This window comes from Lissotriton helveticus, chromosome 5_1 (assembly GCF_964261635.1).
Source record: "Lissotriton helveticus chromosome 5_1, aLisHel1.1, whole genome shotgun sequence".
Classification (NCBI taxonomy): Eukaryota; Metazoa; Chordata; class Amphibia; order Caudata; family Salamandridae; genus Lissotriton; species Lissotriton helveticus.
This window is the reverse complement of record NC_136065.1, coordinates 1,584,878,966-1,584,899,919: the sequence shown is the minus strand read 5'-3', so window position 1 is coordinate 1,584,899,919 and position 20,954 is coordinate 1,584,878,966. Positions and strand designations below refer to the sequence as shown.

The 20,954-nt window shown below is 46.5% G+C and overlaps 1 protein-coding gene across 1 annotated transcript in view; it reads right to left on the bottom strand.

Annotated features, from left to right (window-relative positions):
- LOC144755623 (polymeric immunoglobulin receptor-like) overlaps positions 1 to 20,714 on the bottom strand; it is a 238,352-nt gene extending 217,638 nt beyond the window's left edge. The window contains exon 1 of the mRNA XM_078644745.1: positions 20,666 to 20,714. Within this exon, the coding sequence (XP_078500871.1) occupies positions 20,666 to 20,708 (43 nt within the window). The 5' untranslated portion in view covers positions 20,709 to 20,714. The remainder of the gene's footprint in view (positions 1 to 20,665) is intronic.
- Between the last annotated feature and the right edge of the window lie 240 nt (positions 20,715 to 20,954).

Sequence of the window (20,954 nt, the reverse complement as noted above, 5' to 3'; positions counted from 1 at the left end):
CTATTAAAAACAATCAGGCTGTGACTGACGCGAAGGCACTCTTGGGCAAAATAGAAAAGGAGATTCAGTCCTTTAAGGACAACACTATTAACGACAAAAGTGCGAAATACGAGAGAGATTCAAAATCCTTCAATCTTGAAAAGGCGTACCCCTTTTTGAAGGAGGATTATTACACTCAGGCAGATTCACGTGGGGCATTGTACAACTATCAAGGGCGATCAAGAAGCAGGTTTACAACTTTTTCAGAAACATCTTCTGATTCATCTGGATCAGACACAAGAAGCAACAACTCTAAAAAACAGGTTTCTTTTTTAGGTTTCGCCTGGCGATCCGCTGCGCAGCAGCGTTCGCGCAGGTGAAATCTTTTGAGAACAGTATGTGCCTTTGTCCCGCCTCTCACTTCCATTGGCTAGCTCCATAAATGGAGGCTAGCCATTGGAAGAGAGAGGCTTCCGTCATTGTCCGAGGCGATTCGTGGGCGTTCCGTACATTTTTTCCCTCTCCGCCCCTTTTAAAACGTTATTGCGGCGGTGGGCGTTTTTTTATTTTTATTTGCAGCCTTTTATTTTGTCATTTCCCCCGTCCTCCGCCGGAAGAAGGTTGTGCGCTCCTTTCTTGTGTAAGTGCTTGTTACAGAATATAATGGAACAATAGCAGGAGAAAATTGTGCCCCGGGGCCACGTGCGATACTTTCCTAATTGACATTTTTTCCAAGGCGGCTTTCGCTTGTTTGTGCTGCACAGAAATGAGGGTGGCCGAGGGAACACCCTGTCCTCGGACAGCAGCATGCCCCCTACGGGCACCACTCTCACGGTGCATTCCTCGCGCAGAGGGGCGCTCCCTGTGCCTGGTGCAGGAATCCACCTCCAGCTGCTGCAGGGCTCTGGCTCTGCCCGGCTTCCTTCACCTGACCGCCCTCGCCCCCAGCAACGCGATCCGCGATCACAGGTCGCGGAGGAGGCGGGTGCGAGCACTGCCCCAGGAGCTGCGGGGACCGGGCATTGTAGCCAGCGAGGGACCGTCGGGCAACCAGAAGCGCTCACCCGCACTGCCAGGAGGGAGCCCCAGCACCCCGGGACATCCGAGCTCTGCCGGGAGTAAACCAACATGGCTTCTTCCCCAGGAGGCGGCGGCGCCCTCCAGGTGAGCCCGGCCCCTCCTCCTGCCCGTGCGGCCCGCATGGCACAGGTGCCCTCTGTCCCCAGAGTGACAGGAGCCCCAGGCTAGACACGCAGCTTTGCCAACAAGGCGTAGTTTACAAATTCAGCTGTAATGTCTCACAGACAGTCTGAAACTTACAACCCGTCATTACTCATAAGTGTCTTGTTCCTAAGAATGTCTCGCAACTGTCCATTCAGTTGCCTCCACATTTCTACTTGTGGCCCTGCAGTTCTGTTGTTTACCTATTTTAGCTAAGTGACCTATTCACTTTTATGTTGTTTCACTTTTGATCTGGGCTTTATCAGATTTCATGAAGAATGGCTGCACCAAAATTCCAGATACAACTTTGTTTTGTTTTTTCTTGCCTTCTGCCTTTTGATTGTGCCTGTGCCCGTTCCCGCCCCCCCTACCGCTGTCCGTGTGCCCGTTCCCGCCCCTCCTCCCCCTGTCCGTGTGCCCGTTCCCGCCCCCCCCTCCCAATGTCCGTGTCTCCGGCCCCACTAGTAAATGCTTGTTTTATTTTTGCAGTATATTTCCTTGGGAAAGCACATGTCTGTAGTTGCATTTGGGGAATGAATCTCTGAAACTGAGATCTGTTTTGAATTTGGGAAGTGCTTCTCTTAGAGACAGCAGCATAGTGTGGGCTGTGAGAGCTATGTGGGCTGTGAGAACTGTGTGGGCTGTGAAAGCTGTGTGGGCTGTGAGAGCTGAGAGAGCTGTGTGGGCTGTGAGAGCTGTGAGAGCTGTGTGGGCTGTGAGAGCTGTGTGGGCTGTGAGAGCTGTGTGGGATGTGAGAGCTGTGTGGGCTGTGAGAGCTGTGTGAGCTGTGAGCTGTGTGGGCTGTGAGAGCTGTGTGGGCTGTGTGGGCTGTGAGAGCTGTGTGGGCTGTGAGAGCTGTGTGGGCTGTGAGAGCTGTGTGGGCTGTGAGAGCTGTGAGGGCTGTGTGGGCTGTGTGGGCTGTGAGAGCTCAAATGTCATGAGCAACGCCAATAGCTCTAACTCTTCCAAAGGCGAAACCATTGCATTGTAAATGCTTGTTAGATAAAGGACAACAACTAAAAATCAGGTACAAGGCACCATGGGAGATGAGGACTCGGAACCGCTTTTACAAATCGTAGGAGTACCAACTACCATTGTCAATTTATCTACAAAAGAATTATCGAAGGATGAGGAATCTTATTGTTATGTTATGTTATAAGCTGTTTTGTAGCGCGCTCAATTACTACTATCCTGGCGCGGTATACCGCTGGGGAACCCGTCCTGGCTTTCACTGTGTGATGGTCCCTACTGGGAGTCCCCAAGGTGAAGCCAGGCATCCCCGGCGTTGATGGGGCCGTTGTGGAGATTAGGCAAGCTAATGCCCAGAGTTGCCGAGTGGGACCCTGGTTAGAGTAGGCACCGAGGCGAGAATTATCGAGTCCGCTGACCCTGGTCCATGACCCTGCCGCGTCGGGAATTGAACCCTAGTCCCGGGCCGACTCCTGCTTCCGGGTCTGCTGCCTCTAACCAGTGAGCCACACCACTCCATTATTAAACTTAGGGCTAAAATTTGTACCATGCAGACAGACTGACTTTACTAAACTTAAATTAGAAACAATCGAGTTCTGTCGAAAAATAAGACTCAAGGCTTTTTTGCAAATCATTTGCCAACTTTGGATAATGAAGCTACAGGCCTCAGAAATAGATCTAAATTTGTCCCCAGCCAGAATATCCCAAAACAAGTATACGCCTTTGAACAGGTATTGCTGTCATCCATCAATAGGCTAGAAAAGACGAAAAAATATGTACAACAAAATATCAGTCAGGAACAACGAGCAGCCCTAAAAGGCTTAAAGGAAGATGCTACGGTGGTGATTAAACAAGCCGACAAAGGCAGAGCGGTTGTAATCTTGCCCCGCGAAATGTACTTAAATGAGGGACTTAAACAAGTCATCAACAAAATATGGTACCGGAAATGGCAGGAAGATCCTGTTAAACAGATTCAAGGAACGATTTCTGATATCTTGCAAATGAGGAAGGATGGTGGGTTTCTAGGTCCTAAAGAAAGTGAGTTTTTGGTTAAAAAATTCCATAGAACCCCTGTCCTCTACTTTCTGCCAAAGATTCACAAAAATCTTAGTGATCCCCCTGGACGACCAATAGTATCGGGGTGCGACTCCTGTTTTGAGCCCATTTCCAAATACGTGGATTTTTTCCTAAAGCCATTCATTAGAGAAGTCAAATCGTATCTTAGAGATACAACCGACTTTTTAACCAAAGTAGAAGGTATCTCATTCGACCAGTCAACACAAATAATGGTGACAATGGATGTGACATCCCTCTATACGCAGATCCCTCAGGACGAAGCGTTAGAGGTGATGGAACTATACCTAGAACACAGAGAGAGACCACATAGGGTGCCAACGTCATTTATCTTGAAATTGGCTGAAGTGGCTCTAAAGAAGAACTATTTTTGCTTCAATTACCAATTTTTTATGCAAATAAAGGGGACGGCCATGAGTTGTCCTTATGCTCCAGAAATGGCCGTGCTGTACATGGCAGAGTATGAGAAAAGATTTGTGGAGAATAACAATCCATTTAAAGAGCATATCAACCAGTGGTTACGCTACATTGACGACGTTTGGCTCCTGTGGCAGGGGAGCCGGACAGAGTTAATGGCGTTCCACGATTGGCTGAACGCGAAACATCAACATATAAAATTTTCAATTGACTATAGCTGTACAAGGATGACATTTTTGGACGTCGAAGTCACATGTGTGGATGGGCAATTAAAATCATCTTTATATAAGAAAATACTGACAAAAACATGATCCTTCATCATAGGAGTGCGCACCCAGGGAACCTTAAAGCTAATCTCCCATATGGGCAGCTCCTTCGAAAAAGGAGAAATTGTTCAGAAATGAGTGACTATGAACAGCATGCTCACTCTTTCTGTGGAGAAATGATCCATAGAGGATATCCCAAAAAACTTCTCAAACATTCTTTTAAAAGAGCCCGTTTTACTCCACGCGAATGCCTATTTCAGGTTAAAGAGAAGCGCGAGCTAAATAGGCTGGTATGTGTTACAACATATGTACCTGACACACACAGAATAAGACAGGCGGTACTTAAAAATCTTCTGGAAGAACTAGAATGCCCCTTTCCACGTCCCATTTTTGTCTATAAAAAACCCCAAAGTATAGGCCAGCAAATTGTGCGAGCAGATGTCTCATTACCCAAACCAAAAAATTACTTGGTGACACAATGGGGACTTAAGCCAATAGAAGGCCATCATAGATGTGGTAACTGTGTGTAATGTTCAAATACCATTGAGGGGAATGAATTCAGCCATTTAGGTGTTAAATGGAAACATGTTGGATTTTCAAACTGCAAAACTAAAAATGCAGTGTATGTCATAATATGCCCATGCATGAAGATCTATATTGGGAAAACGAATCAGCAAGTCAATACAAGAATTACTCAACACAGGTCTCGCATTAAAAATAAAGTAATGACTGCGCCCCTGGTCGAACACTTTGTAGAAAAAACACATGATGAAAATGAATTTAAATGGTCAGTGTTTTTACCATGAACCAAATGAAACGCCCCTCTGATGTTGACAAAGTATTGCTCCAATAAGAGGCATATTTAATTTTAAAATTCAACAGCACACAAACAGGTCTTAATAACCTATCAGAAATTTCCAGACTGTAATAGGCCCTAAGGTCATAATACATTAATATAAAATGTTAGATGTAACACTTTTTAAAGTCCGCTTCAAAGCTGTCATATGCTATTTAAATAGAAACTACAAGTCCCAGAATGCCCTAGTGGGGAGGAATATACATATTGACTCGGTCCAAAATGGTCGCCACTGCGGTTGAGTGAACTTGAACAGCCCGGTTGGTGAGCGAGCAGGTAATGCGGCCACTCTTAACATCGGAAGGCATAGTATTCATTAGCTTACACAAGCGTTAAGAATCGCGTACTAATGGCACACTGTTTTACACCAGGGAATGCAGAATGCAGGATTGCAGTGGGTCCCTTCAAGGCGAAGTGTTGGAAACTAAGACCAGGTAGGGAAGCAGGACGAAATTATGACATTGAAAATTTTAGTAAACATTGAGGAGGAGGAGTAAGGTGTTCTCCTTTCTCTCCTCCTTTGACAGTTGGAAGTAACAGAAGCGGCGCGGGCGTGCTGCCAAACGCCGTGTGAATAGAATCAGGGTGGTCCTTCATAAGATTATCAAGGTACGTCTTTGGCGCTGTGCAAGTTTCCGAGATAATAGCTAGAAAAAGTATGGTAGGGGTTTAGTTTCTTAAGGATTAAAATTTATTTTGGCAGATTGTGACCCGGCAAAAAGAAGAGAAGACTGGCTCCATAACCTCTTCTACTTTGTTGAATCTGATAACTCCAAATCAGAAATACAGGTATGCTCCGAGATTGCCGTAGCATGCAGTGCCAGCTAGGTATAAGAGAACAGCTTGAACAGATATTCGAAATTCCTTTCTTCTAGAAATAACATCGCAGTCGAGTAGAATGAACCTACATGTAATAAATACAAGGAGTGTAATCAGATGAACATCTGGAATTCCGGTTTGCCCAAGTGAAGCAGGTACATTCTTGCTCCATTAAGTATAGTTCGAAAATCATAGAGAGTGAAGCAGTTTCAAAATCATTAAACAGAACTTTATTGTTTTTGTACATCTTACAGACATAAGTGACAAAGCCCTGAAGAGAATACGGGAACTTGTTTCCCCGGATTCGAAACGCGTCGGCATATTTGAAGGAGGGAGTAACATCATTCATTGTGTAAACCAGCAAGCGCTGGGTTCGCATTTGTCGCCTTTTGGCGAAATTACCTCCTTTGTATTGACTTTGTCTTTGAATTGTTTGGACATTGTTTTGGACATTGATGTCATTTGAATATAAAACTCACAAAGATTCACTATTTGTTTGTTTAAACTAGTACACGTAGGATGTATTTTGGCCAATGAAGATGTGGATTGTAAATATGTGTTTGTAAATATTGTTGTATATATGTGTAGATTTTGTTGAATGTATTAGTGTACCTTTTCATTCACAAAAACGATAAAGAAAACTATAAAAAGAATTTGATAATTCAAAGGGTATAAATAAAAGTACCTGGACAAACTAAGAATTAATTTTGTTTGTTCCTTAAGTATATTGTTTGAAACTAAGAATGGTGTCGGCATTGTGTGTGTTGTTTGGCATTGTAAATGCGGCACATCAGTGGTGACGCATGGGTGGGCAGATGCATCGCAACTCTTCTGGCGCACCCTGCTGATTAGCAGAGATGCGCCAGAAGTAGTAAATCCCTTTGTATCTATCCGTCACAGAGACTGCAGCTCTACTGTTTAGAATGTTTAGATTGCATACTAGTAGTCTTCATTGCTACGATTCTTCCTTCCTTGCCCAGTACTTGTAATTAAGAGAGCCCCGCCTCTTCCAGACCAGCAATCAATACAAAAACTTTGTGTAGCTACTCCCACCAGGCTGATGTTACTCTCCTCGCTTGTGCCTCCAGGGCGAGAAATAGTCCTTGCCCAGCCAGCACAAGCTCCGACCTCACAAATTTTTTTTTAAATTGTCTCACGGGGAGCACCAAGCAGTGAACACTTCTTTGAGAGCTGCTCAATAGTGTTCATTCTCTACCTTTTGTCTCCTCCCCAGTGATGGTAGGGCAACACCCACTTTGCTCATTAACACCAGCAAAATAGTACCTCAATCAAATTGCGAGCAGCGGAAGGACACTAATCGGAATGAAGCATTTAGTACTTGGTCCATGCTCCACACGAAAGAAGAGGAACTGAAACTGGCACACGCAGGCCAATTAGGAGGGAGAAAATAAGAGTAATAAGGAATTAAACGAATGGTAAGCAATGGGTGAGCTCCAAGCCTCTTCTAGTAATTAATATCTCTTGTAAGTGACAGTACATGCACGCTGTCTTAGGCGAGACCTAAAAAGAGAACTTTTGTATCGGCTGCTGGTTTGGAGGTGCTGGTCCTCTCCTCATCAATTCGATGAAAAGCTGTCCTTTGTGCGACACGCTAATGCCATCACTTCTTCATGTTTCTTTATGTTGAACTCACTAAGGAAGCTTTTTCCCTTTAACCCACTGAACCTTCGCAAAGCAGTGATCGCTGCATTAGTCCTTTCTAAACATGACGATTGCAATGGATTGCAATGGGTTTTTCTTGACTGCCCACAAAAAAGCAATGCATAAACTTCAAATGGTCCAAAATGCAGCGGCTAGATTGCTTCTAGGGTTACCAAAACATCAGTCGGTCTCCCAATCCCGCCCCTTACCTCACTGGCTCCTGGTGAAAAAGAGAGTAATTTTCAAGTCTCTGTGCATAGCTTTTAAGGCCCTTCATCTTGATGGCCCAGAATCCATCACACAGCTCTTTCAAAGATACACCCCTCCCAGTATTTTAAGATCTTCTTCCCAGGCCAATTTGATCGTACCAAAAATAAAGAGAGCCACCTGAGGAGGCAAGAGTTTTGCAGTTTCTACCGCCAAACTTTGGAACTTGATGCCTCTTAAGTTAAAATTCACAGGAAATCCATTTATCTTTCACAAGGTTCTCAAAACATGGATTTTTAATCAGGATCGGCCGGTCCATTTGGGCTGAGGGGCCATGCCTCACCCCCTTTCGCCCCTCATCAACAGTGTCTGTCAGGCTGCACAAAGATCAGCCTGACAGACACAGCTCACTTTAAGTTCAAGCAGCCCGGAGCCAGACATGTGCATTTAGCATAGGCTCCTGGCTGCCTGAGGAAGTCACAGCTCCCAGGCCCGGACTGGAGAGTCTGCCCACAGGGCAATCCCCCGGTAGGCTGGAGGGTGGTGGGGGCCGGTTTTTTAAACGGGGGCCGGTTTTGTGGCTGGGGCCGATTTTCAGTCCGCCCGTCAGTCACACTCACAGCCTGTGACGGTCGGACTGAAAATCGGCCCCCGCATCGAGAGTCTGAGAGTCTGAGTCTCACAGTCACTCTCTCAGACTTCCAAAATAATTTGCTACCCCGGACGGCCCCCGAATACTCTAGACCTAACTTCCACGGTTCCACCAAACGGAGGAGGAGGAGGAAGTGCCTATGCGCAGCACGCAGAATGCCCCCCCTGTCGCGTCTGCGCAGGGTGCGGCTGCTGGTGTAATTTTTTCCCGCATGCGCATTACATCTAACTGACGACAACGAGTGGAGCAGAGAGGTGCGCACTTTAAGCGGCAGCAGCCATAAATAAATTTTCATAGCCTGGCTGAGGCAGAAGGCAGTGGCTAGTAGCGCCCCTAGCTAAGCCCGACCCCCCCCTGTGTAGTGTCTGCCAGACTGCCACTGTCTGCCACGTGAGTGCCGCCCCGCCACCAACAGCAGTCACAGGCCTGTGAGTGAGGTGAGTCCGACGAGACAAGAACAGGGCAAGCGTGACCAGGCCTGAGGCCTGGCTGGCCCTGGGCCTGGTCTGGATGAGTGCTTAACATACAAATATCCTTTCTGCAGTGCTCTGACTACAGCTTTGCCGAGTTGGGTTCAAACTTTTAAACATCTCCTGGTGAATGAATGCAACTGTGAGGTCACATATATGCAGATACGCGCATTAGCCCACAGAGCTATCGCACTGCCATTGCAATTACGGTGATGATGGTTGTTGGGAAGTCTCTGGTTCAACTGGCCGCGGCGTCCATATTTCCAGTTTTCCGACTAGTGCTTTCCCTGACTTCCGGCGCAGCTTCCCCCAAGTGTAGCGCCAATCTAGATTCAGGTGCAAACTCCAGTCTGCGCCCTAATCGGGGTTACTACTCGGGCGCAGGTGCACCTCCCTTGGGCTTTATCCGCATTATTTTTTACCACATCAATCCGGAGCAGATGGTGCAGATCAGCAGCAGGGGGCAGAGTACAAGATGTAGAGTTGGCATATTAGCCCCCTATCTATGCATCGAATGTCTTCTGGTGCTGTCATTGCGACCTGCCGACCACAGCACCGTGCTGTGCAAACTCTGGGTGTGCCCTTACAGCACGACTCAGACTCCCTGGCCTAAGGCACTGGAAAGCAGTGCTTTGAATGGACCGGCATTGGAGGAGGTGCCGTATTTCACATCTGAAAGATGAACGTTGTCATCTGGTCACATCTCCGTTGTTGCCACGTCGAGATTTTTCTGTTGCAGGAAAGGATGGGGGTGGGGGTTTGATAGATCAAGTTTGGCCTTGACCGGCTGGAGAGGGCACCTGAATATGGGCGCTTGGTGGCTTGAAATGGGCATTTGCCAGCTAGAGATGGGTGTTGGATGGACTTAGGTGAATGTTGGGGGATGTAGGTGGAGTTGGTTTCATGGCGATGATTTGGTTGGATGAAGTGCGCATTTGATAGAGGCGGGTGTGTGTTCGATCATGATGGGTGTTGGATGCATGCAGATGGGCGTTGGCTGGTTGGAGAGTGCTGTGGTTAGATGAAAGGGACCTCTGGAGAGATGGAGTTTGGCGTGATGGAAGTGGGTGTTGGATGGATGCAGATGGGTGGTTGGAGATAGCTGTGGTTGGATAGAAGTGATCTTTGGACAGATGAAAATTGGTGTTGGATGAATGCAGGGCGGTGCTGGGTGCTTTCAGATGGCATTAGTTGTATGGAAGTGACTTTAGACAGATGGAAGTGAATGCTGGATGGATGCGGATGGGCATTGGGTGGTTGGAGATGGACGATGGTGGATGCGAATGGGTGTTGGATGGATGTGATGGGCATTGGGTGGTTGGAGACAGACGGTGGGTCGATGCGGATGGGTGTTGCATGGAAGCGGATGGCATTGGGTGGTTGGAGATGGACGGTGGGTGGATGCGGATGGGTGTTGGGTAGATGCGGATGGGCATTGGGTGGTTGGAGATGGACGATAGTGGATGCGGATGGGTGTTGGATGGATGCGGATGGGCATTGGGTGGTTGTAAATGGACGGTGGTGCGGCCCACTCTTCACGCAGCGCTGCTGCTCTCATTAGCGCTCGTGTCTGTAGTCAGCGCTGTCCCCCGGCATCTCGCTGCCGACTATGTACCAGTACCACCTGATAACTAAGTTCTAAACTCTCGGCCCGAGAGACTCACTGAGGTTCTAACTTATCAGGTAGTGTGGTGGTACAGTCACGTCGCGCTGCCTGCTCATCATTCCTCGTTCGTTGTGCCAGTGCCGTGCCAATGTATGCCCAGTTTCACTTTCACCTTCTACTGCAAGTGGTCTGGCCTGGCCTGCCTGTCTCACAGCAGAGGTTTCTACTACGGTCCGGACGTGTCTCATTTATCATGGGATGTGTGTAGCCTACAGCGCAGAGAGTGGGAGTGACGCAGGAGCAGGCCCCCTCACATCCTGGTTCCTCTCCCCCCAATGCCCCCTCCCTCACGTTTGTACATTTCAAACATGTTGCAAATTGGTTTAATTGCCGTTGACATTCACAATAACTACCACTCAGTGTTATTAACAAGCATTTGCAATGCAATAGGTCTCGCATTTACGTGACTTTAAGCTACTGGCACTGTAAATGATAATGCCTTTTTGTTTATGTTTTGGTTTTTAAAACATAAATAAAAAGCATTCTCATTTACAATGTCAATAGCTTACACCTTCGCAAATGCGAGATCTGTTGCATTGCAAATGCTTGTTAATATGAGGTTTGGCCCTGAGATTAATATGATGTTTTTTGAGAACTGGGGCGAAGGACCAGGGATGTCTTGAATATATGGTTGTTTTGAGCCTCATCCAAATGCATATAATGTTTGGAGTATAAAACGCAAGAAGATACTGCCCTACACGTTTCCGACTTCTATGGTAAAGGACCCAACAGCAGATCTGGGGTCTTTCTACTCGGGATACTGAGGTAGTTAGCTCAGTAGAAATCCGACTTCATTGGGGCTTTGTGATTAAAGTATCAACTTCGAATAGTCCCTTTAAGAGAATGTTTGCATATGATTTACAGTCCTGATTTATTTGTAAAATAACGGTTTATATTTAATGTTCTTTATTTTGTCTTGTGATCAATAATATGTATTTAGATTGAAAAATGGCATCTGTCAGAGCCTTGTGCACAAATTCATTACAACGATTTCACAATAATGGTGGTGCAAATACATGACCAATGTTTTTTTTATAGGTTTAGAAAAGGAAACATATGAGGTCAGTTGCTCTCCACAGTTTGAAATTTGAATTTTGTGTAGAAATCAATACTCTGTAGTGGGAATTCAGGGGCACATGCATCATGCTATTTATCGGTCGCAAATGGGCTGATTCGCAGAATCATCCCGCTTGCGACCGGTAAACAGGCATTTCCGATGCATCAACCCAAAATGCATTCGCAAAACAGGTAATCGCAATTTTTGCGTTCACCTATTCTGCGAATGCAGTTAGCGAATCGCAATTTGCGATTCCCAAAATGCAATGCAAGAAGCATTCTCAGAATGTGACTTTGCATTAAGGAATCGCAAATTAACATCAACTTCAAGTTGATGTTAATTTACAAATCCTTAGAAGGGCATGTGTGTACGCCACATGTGCACACATACCATTTTTGGGGGTGCATCAGGGTGGCCTTTTGGCACCCTAGCACCTGTGAAATTGCATTTGTAATTTGCGATTACCTAAATAGTAATCGCAATTTGCGAATGCTCTCCCAATCATTCCTAGGGGCCTCTAGGCATTCCCTAATAGCGAATCGCAATTTGCAATTCGCTATTTGGGAATGTGTCCGAATCGCAAATTATTTTGCAATTCCTACATGCAAAAGGAATTGCGAGTCCTTAATAGCGATTCCTTAATAATCACTATTAAGGAATCGCAATTCCTTCGGTTGATGTATGTGCCCGATAATTATGATTTTATGAGCAATAGGCATGTTAAAAATGTTTAGCTTTTAAAAGATACATCTTTTTTTTTTTACTGAGAATTTAGGTAGCTTTTCAAAAAAGAATCTAGCAGTACTGTATAACTCTTGTCTTAACTTTAAAGGGACTATTTTGAGAATGCCCTCAGAGATTGATGTAAGGATATTTTAGAGCATCTTGCTTTACGTTTTAAGGTGTTTTACAAGCATTTTACTATCCTTCTTATACTCAGTCAAGAAGTTTGCCTATTGCTTCTGTGTCTGCTCTTTTGCGTAAACATTTATTGGTCTATAGGACTTAATTTCTCCCGATCCTATGCTTGCTTGTTGCTTGCTTCTTTGTTCTTTCAATTAGAAATCGCCTCTGGTCTTCGCGGATCATAGTTGCACTAGCAGCAGGAAAAAAAATCCCACACAAGCTGCTTGAAGCTGCCTGTGTAAGTGACCACAACCATAATTTTCTACTGGCAGTGGCTAGCGCCTAGCCCGACCGCCCTGTGTCCAATGTCTGCCACAGTGCGTAAAACAGACTCGCTTCACTCAGGCCTGCTGACTGCTGTTGGTGGTGGGGTGGCACAGTGCCACCCCACCACCAACAGCAGTCAGCAGGCCTGAGTGAGGCGAGTCAGTTTTTCTGCCCCGAGCTTGAAAGAAGCAAGCAGCGCGCGACGTGAATATGTGCCTGATAAGTTATAACCTCTTGGCCCAAGACTTTTTGGTGCTCTCTGAAAGAATGCCTATGAATACATATGACTGGGTGGGTAACCTGATGTTCTTTAAGGTCATCATCTACTGTTTACTGTGCTTAGAAAGTTGATACAATTTGAATATGTAATGAAAAATGTGCTGTAAAATTCACCATTTTGGTCTGTCGTTTTTCAAAAATTTCTTGGGGGGAGAACCCCAAACCCCCCTAGTGGCCGTCGGGCTTGCTCGCTGCGCTCGCTCGCTACACGCAGGACGGGGGCTGGTTCGCTACGCGCTGGACGGGGGCTGGTCTGGCAAAATTTGCCAGGGCTGCTTTCAGTTCCCAGTCCGGCCCTGACGGCTCCTGTGGGTGTGACGTCCTCAGCTTAGCAAATGTCCCTGAAGCCGTCCCCTCAATGACGAGGGGTAGCGTCACTGATTGCCTTGCACCCAGGCGCTTCAGTTTTAAGCCCTGAAATGCCAAGGGTTGAGTGGCAATTAGTGGCACTTCATCCCAGAATGGGGTGTGGTCAGCAGTCTCACTGACCCCATCCCACTCTGTGATGACGTTGGGACGGCTGCCTTCCCTCATTGGCTGACCTTCGGTCTGCCAATGAGGAAAGGCTGAAGTCCCAAGCCTTCTCGAACCTCCAAGGCAGAGCTGGCTGCAGGTAAGTGTTTGATTGTCTTTTAAACTGTTTGGTGTGTGTGTGTGTGTGTTTATGTATGAATGTTTGGTGAAGAGTATTGTAAATGGATGTTTTTGTGTGCGTGCATGCATGTATGTATAAATGTTTGGTGAAGAGTATTGTAAATGGATGTTTTTGTGTGCGTGCATGCATGTATCTATGAATGTTTGGTGAAGAGTATTGTGAATGGATGTGTTTGAAAGCGTGAGTGCATGTATGTATGAATGTTTGGTGAAGAGTGTTGTAAATGGATGTGTTTGTGTGTGTGCATGCATGTATGTTTGGTGAAGAGTGTTGTGAATGGATTTGTTTGAAAGCATGAGTGCATGTATGTATGAATGTTTGGTGAAGATAGTTGTGAATGGATGTGTTTGTATCCTTGCGTGCGTGTTTATGTATGAATGTTTGGTGAAGAGTGTTGTGAATGGATGTGTTTGTGTGCGTGTGGGTGCAGGCATTGCTTTCAGTGTTATATGTATGTGTGCGTGTTCATGAGAGTGTGTCCTGTCCACCCCCTCCCTCCAAAACTTACCAGCCGCCACTGTGTTTAATAGTTAGTACTGTATTTACATTGTTCTTCTTATAGGCCTACACGTGACGGTCTGGTTTCACACACAACCTTTCCTACCCATTGTGAGTTCAGCGCCTAAACACCTACGGGTAGTAATACACTTTATAAATCTCAATTTCATTTAATCACTTAAGGATGGCCTCCCATTGAGGTGAGGAGGTAATTTTGGTTAAGCTCTCTTCTTTAATTAACTACGCTTAGCTACCCATGAAGCATAAAAGGTAATTTTTATCAAGTAATTGTATAACATTTTCTAGACAGAAAAACAAGTATATCGCTACTTCAGTAATAATAAATAAAGATTCGACTTATAAAAAGCCATTTTCAGTGTTGAGAGGGACAATCCACATTTTCAAACTGGTTAGTTTCTGTCGTGATTGTGACACTTTGTCAATAACCTGTTAAATTCCCCTGCTCTTGCAATTCAACACTGATACAGTCATGCCACTGCCGTAAAAATATACATACTTTTCCTCTATCTCCCTGATGCAGTGTCAATCAAACCCCTCCAGTTTACAAATATATTTCATTATGGTTCCTAGCTGCAGATGTTGTGACTTTGACTAAACATTTGTTTGCATGTTATTATGAAGCAAACTATAGAAATCACATGAAGAATATTGTTGAAATATGAAAGAGACTGGAATTCTGCCTTTCTTCTCAGTCAGATTTTAGGAGTCTGCACATTTTCTGCAGAAAATGAACCAGTTGTGTCCTTTACTGACATTATTTCATGCACTATACAAGTCTGCATCAATATATAAATGAATAAATGCATCCACAGACATCAGCAGGGCCAGACTGGGAACTGAAAGCAGCCCTGGCAAATTTAGCCAGACCAGCCCCCGTCCGGCGCGTAGCGAACCAGCCCCCGTCCAGCGTGTAGTGAGCGAGCGCAGCGAGCGAGCCCGACGGCCACTAGGGGGGTTTGGGTTTCTCCCCCCAAGAAATTTTTGAGAAACAACAGACCAAAATGGTGAATTTTACAGCACATTTTTCATCACATATTCAAATTGTATCAACTTTCAAAGCACAGTAAACAGTAGATGATGACCTTAAAGAACATCAGGTTACCCACCCAGTCATATGTATTCATAGGCATTCTTTCAGAGAGCACCAAAAAGTCTTGGGCCGAGAGGTCATAACTTATCAGGCACATATTCACGTCGCACGCTGCTTGCTTCTTTCAAGCTCGGGGCAGAAAAACGGACTCGCCTCACTCAGGCCTGCTGACTGCTGTTAGTGGTGGGGTGGCACTGTGCCACCCCACCACCAACAGCAGTCAGCAGGCCTGAGTGAAGCGAGTCCGTTTTTCGCACTGTGGCAGACACTGGACACAGGGCGGTCGGGCTAGGCGCTAGCCACTGTCAGTAGAAAATTATGGTTGTGGTCTCCACAGGCAGCTTCAAGCAGCTTGTGTGGGATTTTCTTTTCTGCTGCTAGTGTGACTATGATCCGCGAAGACCAGAGGCGACTTCAAATTGAAAGAACAAAGAAGCAAGCAACAAGCAAGCATAGGATCGGGAGAAATTAAGTCCTATAGACCAATAAATGTTTACGCAAAAGAGCAGACACAGAAGCAATAGGCAAACTTCTTGACTGAGTATAAGAAGGCTAGTAAAATGCTTGTAAAACACCTTAAAACGTAAAGCAAGATGCTCTAAAATATCCTTACATCAATCTCTGTGGGCATTCTCAAAATAGTCCCTTTAAAGTTAAGACAAGAGTTATACAGTACTGCTAGATTCTTTTTTGAAAAGCTACCTAAATTCTCAGTAAAAAAAAAAAAGATGTATCTTTTAAAAGCTAAACATTTTTAACATGCCTATTGCTCATAAAATCATAATTATCGGGCACATACATCAACCGAAGGAATTGCAATTCCTTAATAGTGATTATTAAGGAATCCCTATTAAGGACTCGCAATTCCTTTTGCATGTAGGAATTGTAAAATAATTTGCGATTCCGACACATTCCCAAATAGCGAATTGCAAATTGCGATTCGCTATTAGGGAATGCCTAGAGGTCCCTAGGAATGATTGGGAGAGCATTCGCAAATTGCGATTACTATTTAGGTAATTGCAAATTACAAATGCAATTTCAAGGGTGCTAGGGTGCCAAAAGGCCACCCTGATGCACCCCCAAAAATGGTATGTGTGCACATATGACGTACACACATGCCCTTCTAAGGATTTGTAAATTAACATCAACTTGAAGTTGATGTTAATTTGCGATTCCTTAATGCAAAGTCACATTCTGAGAATGCTTCGTGCATTGCAATTTGGGAATCGCAAATTGCGATTCGCTAACTGCATTCGCAGAATAGGTGATCGCAAAAATTGCGATTACCTGTTTTGCGAATGCATTTTGGGTTGATGCATCGGAAATGCCTGTTTACCGGTCGCAAGCGGGATGATTCTGCGAATCAGCCCATTTGCGACCGGTAAATAGCATGATGCATGTGCCCCTGAATTCCCACTACAGAGTATTGATTTCTACACAAAATTCAAATTTCAAACTGTGGAGAGCAACTGACCTCATATGTTTCCTTTTCTAAACCTATAAAAAAAAACATTGGTCATGTATTTGCACCACCGTTATTGTGAAATCGTTGTAATGAATTTGTGCACAAGGCTCTGACAGATGCCATTTTTCCATCTAAATACATATTATTGATCACAAGACAAAATAAAGAACATTAAATATAAACCGTTATTTTACAAATAAATCAGGACTGTAAATCATATGCAAACATTCTCTTAAAGGGACTATTCGAAGTTGATACTTTAATCACAAAGCCCCAATGAAGTCGGATTTCTATTGAGCTAACTACCTCAGTATCCCTAGTAGAAAGACCCCAGATCTGCTGTTGGGTCCTTTACCATAGAAGTCGGAAACGTGTAGGGCAGTATCTTCTTGCGTTTTATGCTCCAAACATTATATGCATTTGGATGAGGCTCAAAACAACAATATATTCAAGACATCCCTGGTCCTTCGCCCCAGTTCTCAAAAAACATCATACTAATCTCAGGGCCAAACCTCATATTAACAAGCATTTGCAATGCAACAGATCTCGCATTTGCGAAGGTGTAAGCTATTGACATTGTAAATGAGAAAGCTTTTTATTTATGTTTTAAAAACCAGAACATAAATAAAAGGCATTATCATTTACAATGCCAGTAGCTTAAAGTCACGTAAATGCGAGACCTATTGCATTGCAAATGCTTGTTATTAACACTGAGTGGTAGTTATTGTCAATGTCAACGGCAAATAAACCAATTTGCAACATGTTTGAAATGTACAAACGTGAGGGAGGGGGCATTGGGGGGAGAGGAACCAGGATGTGAGGGGGCCTGCTCCTGCGTCACTCCCACTCTCTGCGCTGTAGGCTACACACATCCCATGATAAATGAGACACGTCCGGACCGTAGTAGAAACCTCTGCTGTGAGACAGGCAGGCCAGGCCAGGCCAGACCACTTGCAGTAGAAGGTGAAAGTGAAACTGGGCATACATTGGCACGGCACTGGCACAACGAATGAGGAATGATGAGCAGGCAGCGCGACGTGACTGTACCACCACACTACCTGATAAGTTAGAACCTCAGTGATCTCTCGGGCCGAGAGTTTAGAACTTAGTTATCAGGTGGTACTGGTACATAGTCGGCAGCGAGATGCCGGGGGACAGCGCTGCCTACAGACATGAGCGCTAATGAGAGCAGCAGCGCTGCGTGAAGAGTGGGCCGCACCACCGTCCATCTCCAACCACCCAATGCCCATCCGCATCCATCCAACAACCATCCGCATCCACTATCGTCCATCTCCAACCACCCAATGCCCATCCGCATCTACCCAACACCCAACCGCATCCACCCACCGTCCATCTCCAACCACCCAATGCCATCCGCATCCATCTAACACCCATCCGCACCCACCCACCGTCTGTCTCCAACCACCCAATACCCATCACATCCACCCAACACCCATCCGCATCCACCCACCGTCCATCTCCAACCACCCAATGCCATCTGCATCCATCCAACACCCATTCGCATCCACCATCATCCATCTCCAACCACCCAATGCCCATCCGCATCCATCCAGCATTCACTTCCATCTGTCTAAAGTCACTTCCATACAACTAATGCCATCTGAAAGCACCCAGCACCGCCCTGCATTCATCCAACACCAATTTTCATCTGTCCAAAGATCACTTCTATCCAACCACAGCTATCTCCAACCACCCATCTGCATCCATCCAACACCCACTTCCATCACACCAAACTCCATCTCTCCAGAGGTCCCTTTCATCTAACCACAGCACTCTCCAACCAGCCAACGCCCATCTGCATGCATCCAACACCCATCATGATCGAACACACACCCGCCTCTATCAAATGCACACTTCATCCAACCAAATCATCGCCATGAAACCAACTCCACCTACATCCCCCAACATTCACCTAAGTCCATCCAACACCCATCTCTAGCTGGCAAATGCCCATTTCAAGCCACCAAGCGCCCATATTCAGGTGCCCTCTCCAGCCGGTCAAGGCCAAACTTGATCTATCAAACCCCCACCCCCATCCTTTCCTGCAACAGTAAAATCTCGACGTGGCAACAACGGAGATGTGACCAGATTACAACATTCATCTTTCAGATGTGAAATACAGCACCTCCTCCAATGCCGGTCCATTCAAAGCACTGCTTCCCAGTGCCTTAGGCCAGGGCGTCTGAGTCGTGCTGTAAGGGCACACCCAGAGTTTGCACAGCACGGTGCTGTGGTCGGCAGGTCGCAATGACAGCAGCAGAAGACATTTGATGCATAGATAGGGGGCTAATATGCCAACCCTACATCTTGTACTCTGCCCCCTGCTGCTGATCTCCACCATCTGCTCCGGATTGATGTGGTAAAAAATAATGCGGATAAAGCCCAAGGGAGGTGCACCTGCGCCCGAGTAGTAACCCCGATTAGGGCGCGGACTGGAATTTGCACCTGAATCTAGATTGGCGCTACACTTGGGGGGAGCTGCGCCGGAAGTCAGGGAAAGCACTAGTCGGAAAACTGGAAATATGGACGCCGCGGCCAGTAGAACCAGAGACTTCCCAACAACCATCATCACCGTAATTGCAATGGCAGTGCGATAGCTCTGTGGGCTAATGCGCGTGTCTGCATATGTGTGACCTCACAGTTGCATTCATTCACCAAGAGGTGTTTAAAAGTGTGAACCCAACTCGGCAAAGCTGTAGTCAGAGCACTGCAGAAAGGATATTTGTATGTTAAGCACTCATCCAGACCAGGCCCAGGGCCAGCCAGGCCTCAGGCCTGGTCACGCTTGCCCTGTTCTTGTCTCGCCGGACTCACCTCACTCACAGGCCTGTGACTGCTGTTGGTGGCGGGGCGGCACTCACGCGGCAGACAGTGGCAGTCTGGCAGACACTACACAGGGGGGGGTCGGGCTTAGCTAGGGGCGCTACTAGCCACTGCCTTCTGCCTCAGCCAGGCTATGAAAATTTATTTATGGCCGCTGCCGCTTAAAGTGCGCACCTCTCTGCTCCACTCGTCGTCGTCAGTTAGATGTAATGCGCATGCGGGAAAAAATTACACCAGCAGCCGCACCCTGCGCAGACGCGGCAGAGGAGGAGACAGGGGGGGGCATTCTGCGTGCTGCGCACAGGCACCTCCGCCTCCTCCTCCGTTTGGTGGAACCGTGGAAGTTAGGTCTAGAGTATTCGGGGGCCGCCCGGGGTAGCAAATTATTTTGGAAGTCTGAGAGAGTGACTGTGAGACTCAGACTCTCAGACTCTCGATGCGGGGGCCGATTTTCAGTCCGACCGTCACAGGCTGTGAGTGTGACTGACGGGCGGACTGAAAATCGGCCCCCAGCCACAAAACCGGCCCCCGTTTAAAAAACCGGCCCCCACCACCCTCCAGCCTACTGGGGGATTGCCCGTTGGGCAGACTCACCAGTCCGGGCCTGAACATCAGTTCTGCAAAGGAACCATGCATCTTGCTGTTTCTCAGAGTGCTGACAAGTTATGATGGTATCCAGTGCTTAATTTGTACAAGAAAGAGTGCTGGTGAGCAGGTGCAATTGAATGTCAGTGCCTGAATACCAGGGCTGCACAGTCCTAAATCCACCTCATGCCTCTTTAATCCACTTCCAGACACTCCTTGTCCCTTTATCTCACTCATGCAGGTTCCTGCTTTCTCCCTTTATGATGATTTATAGTGTCTTTCTCTTCATCCGTCTTTCTGCTTCGTGTGCGTTTTCTCTCTTGCTCGCGCTAAACGGCAGACACAGAAAAATAAGTGCGGTCCAAAAAACCCACCATCTCAAATTCAGAACCACTGGGTGTAATTAAATGTGGGAGCGCTGAATACCAACACTGAATCTTCTGGAATCCACTTCATGCCTCTTTAATCCACAACCACACACTCCCTATCCCTGTTCTCTGACAGGTTCCTACGCTCTCCGGTGGTGACAATTTTTCCATCTTTCTCTTCCTCAGTCTTTCCATTTTGTTTATTTTTCCATCTCTTTTTCTTGGTAACGTTCCCCAAAAATGAGTGATGGTGGCTCCCACCGGCCCAAATTAAGCACCTGGGGATCAGGTGAAGCTTTGAGCTAACGGCCAGGACGTTCTGCTTCCTTACCTTCCGGCCCCTTTCCCTATCAGCAACCTGCCCGTGCTTACCTGGAGCCCAGAGCATGATAAGGAGGAAGGCGGCGCCTCGCATCTTCCAGAGCTGGGGTCTAGTGAGTGGATGCTTCTCGGCCTCCTTAGGATGGGCAGCGGCTCCAGCTCGCTGCCCACATCCTTCCTGCTCTCAGTGCAGGGCCTGCAGCGATTATCCTCAGGCCGCAGAACTTTCCTTGAACACTTTATCAAAACAACGGGAAGGGATGACACTTGGTAACCCCGGGTAGACCATGAGTCAAACGCAGCCGATCCCATGTTGCTTTTCATTGCAGGGGAGACCTAG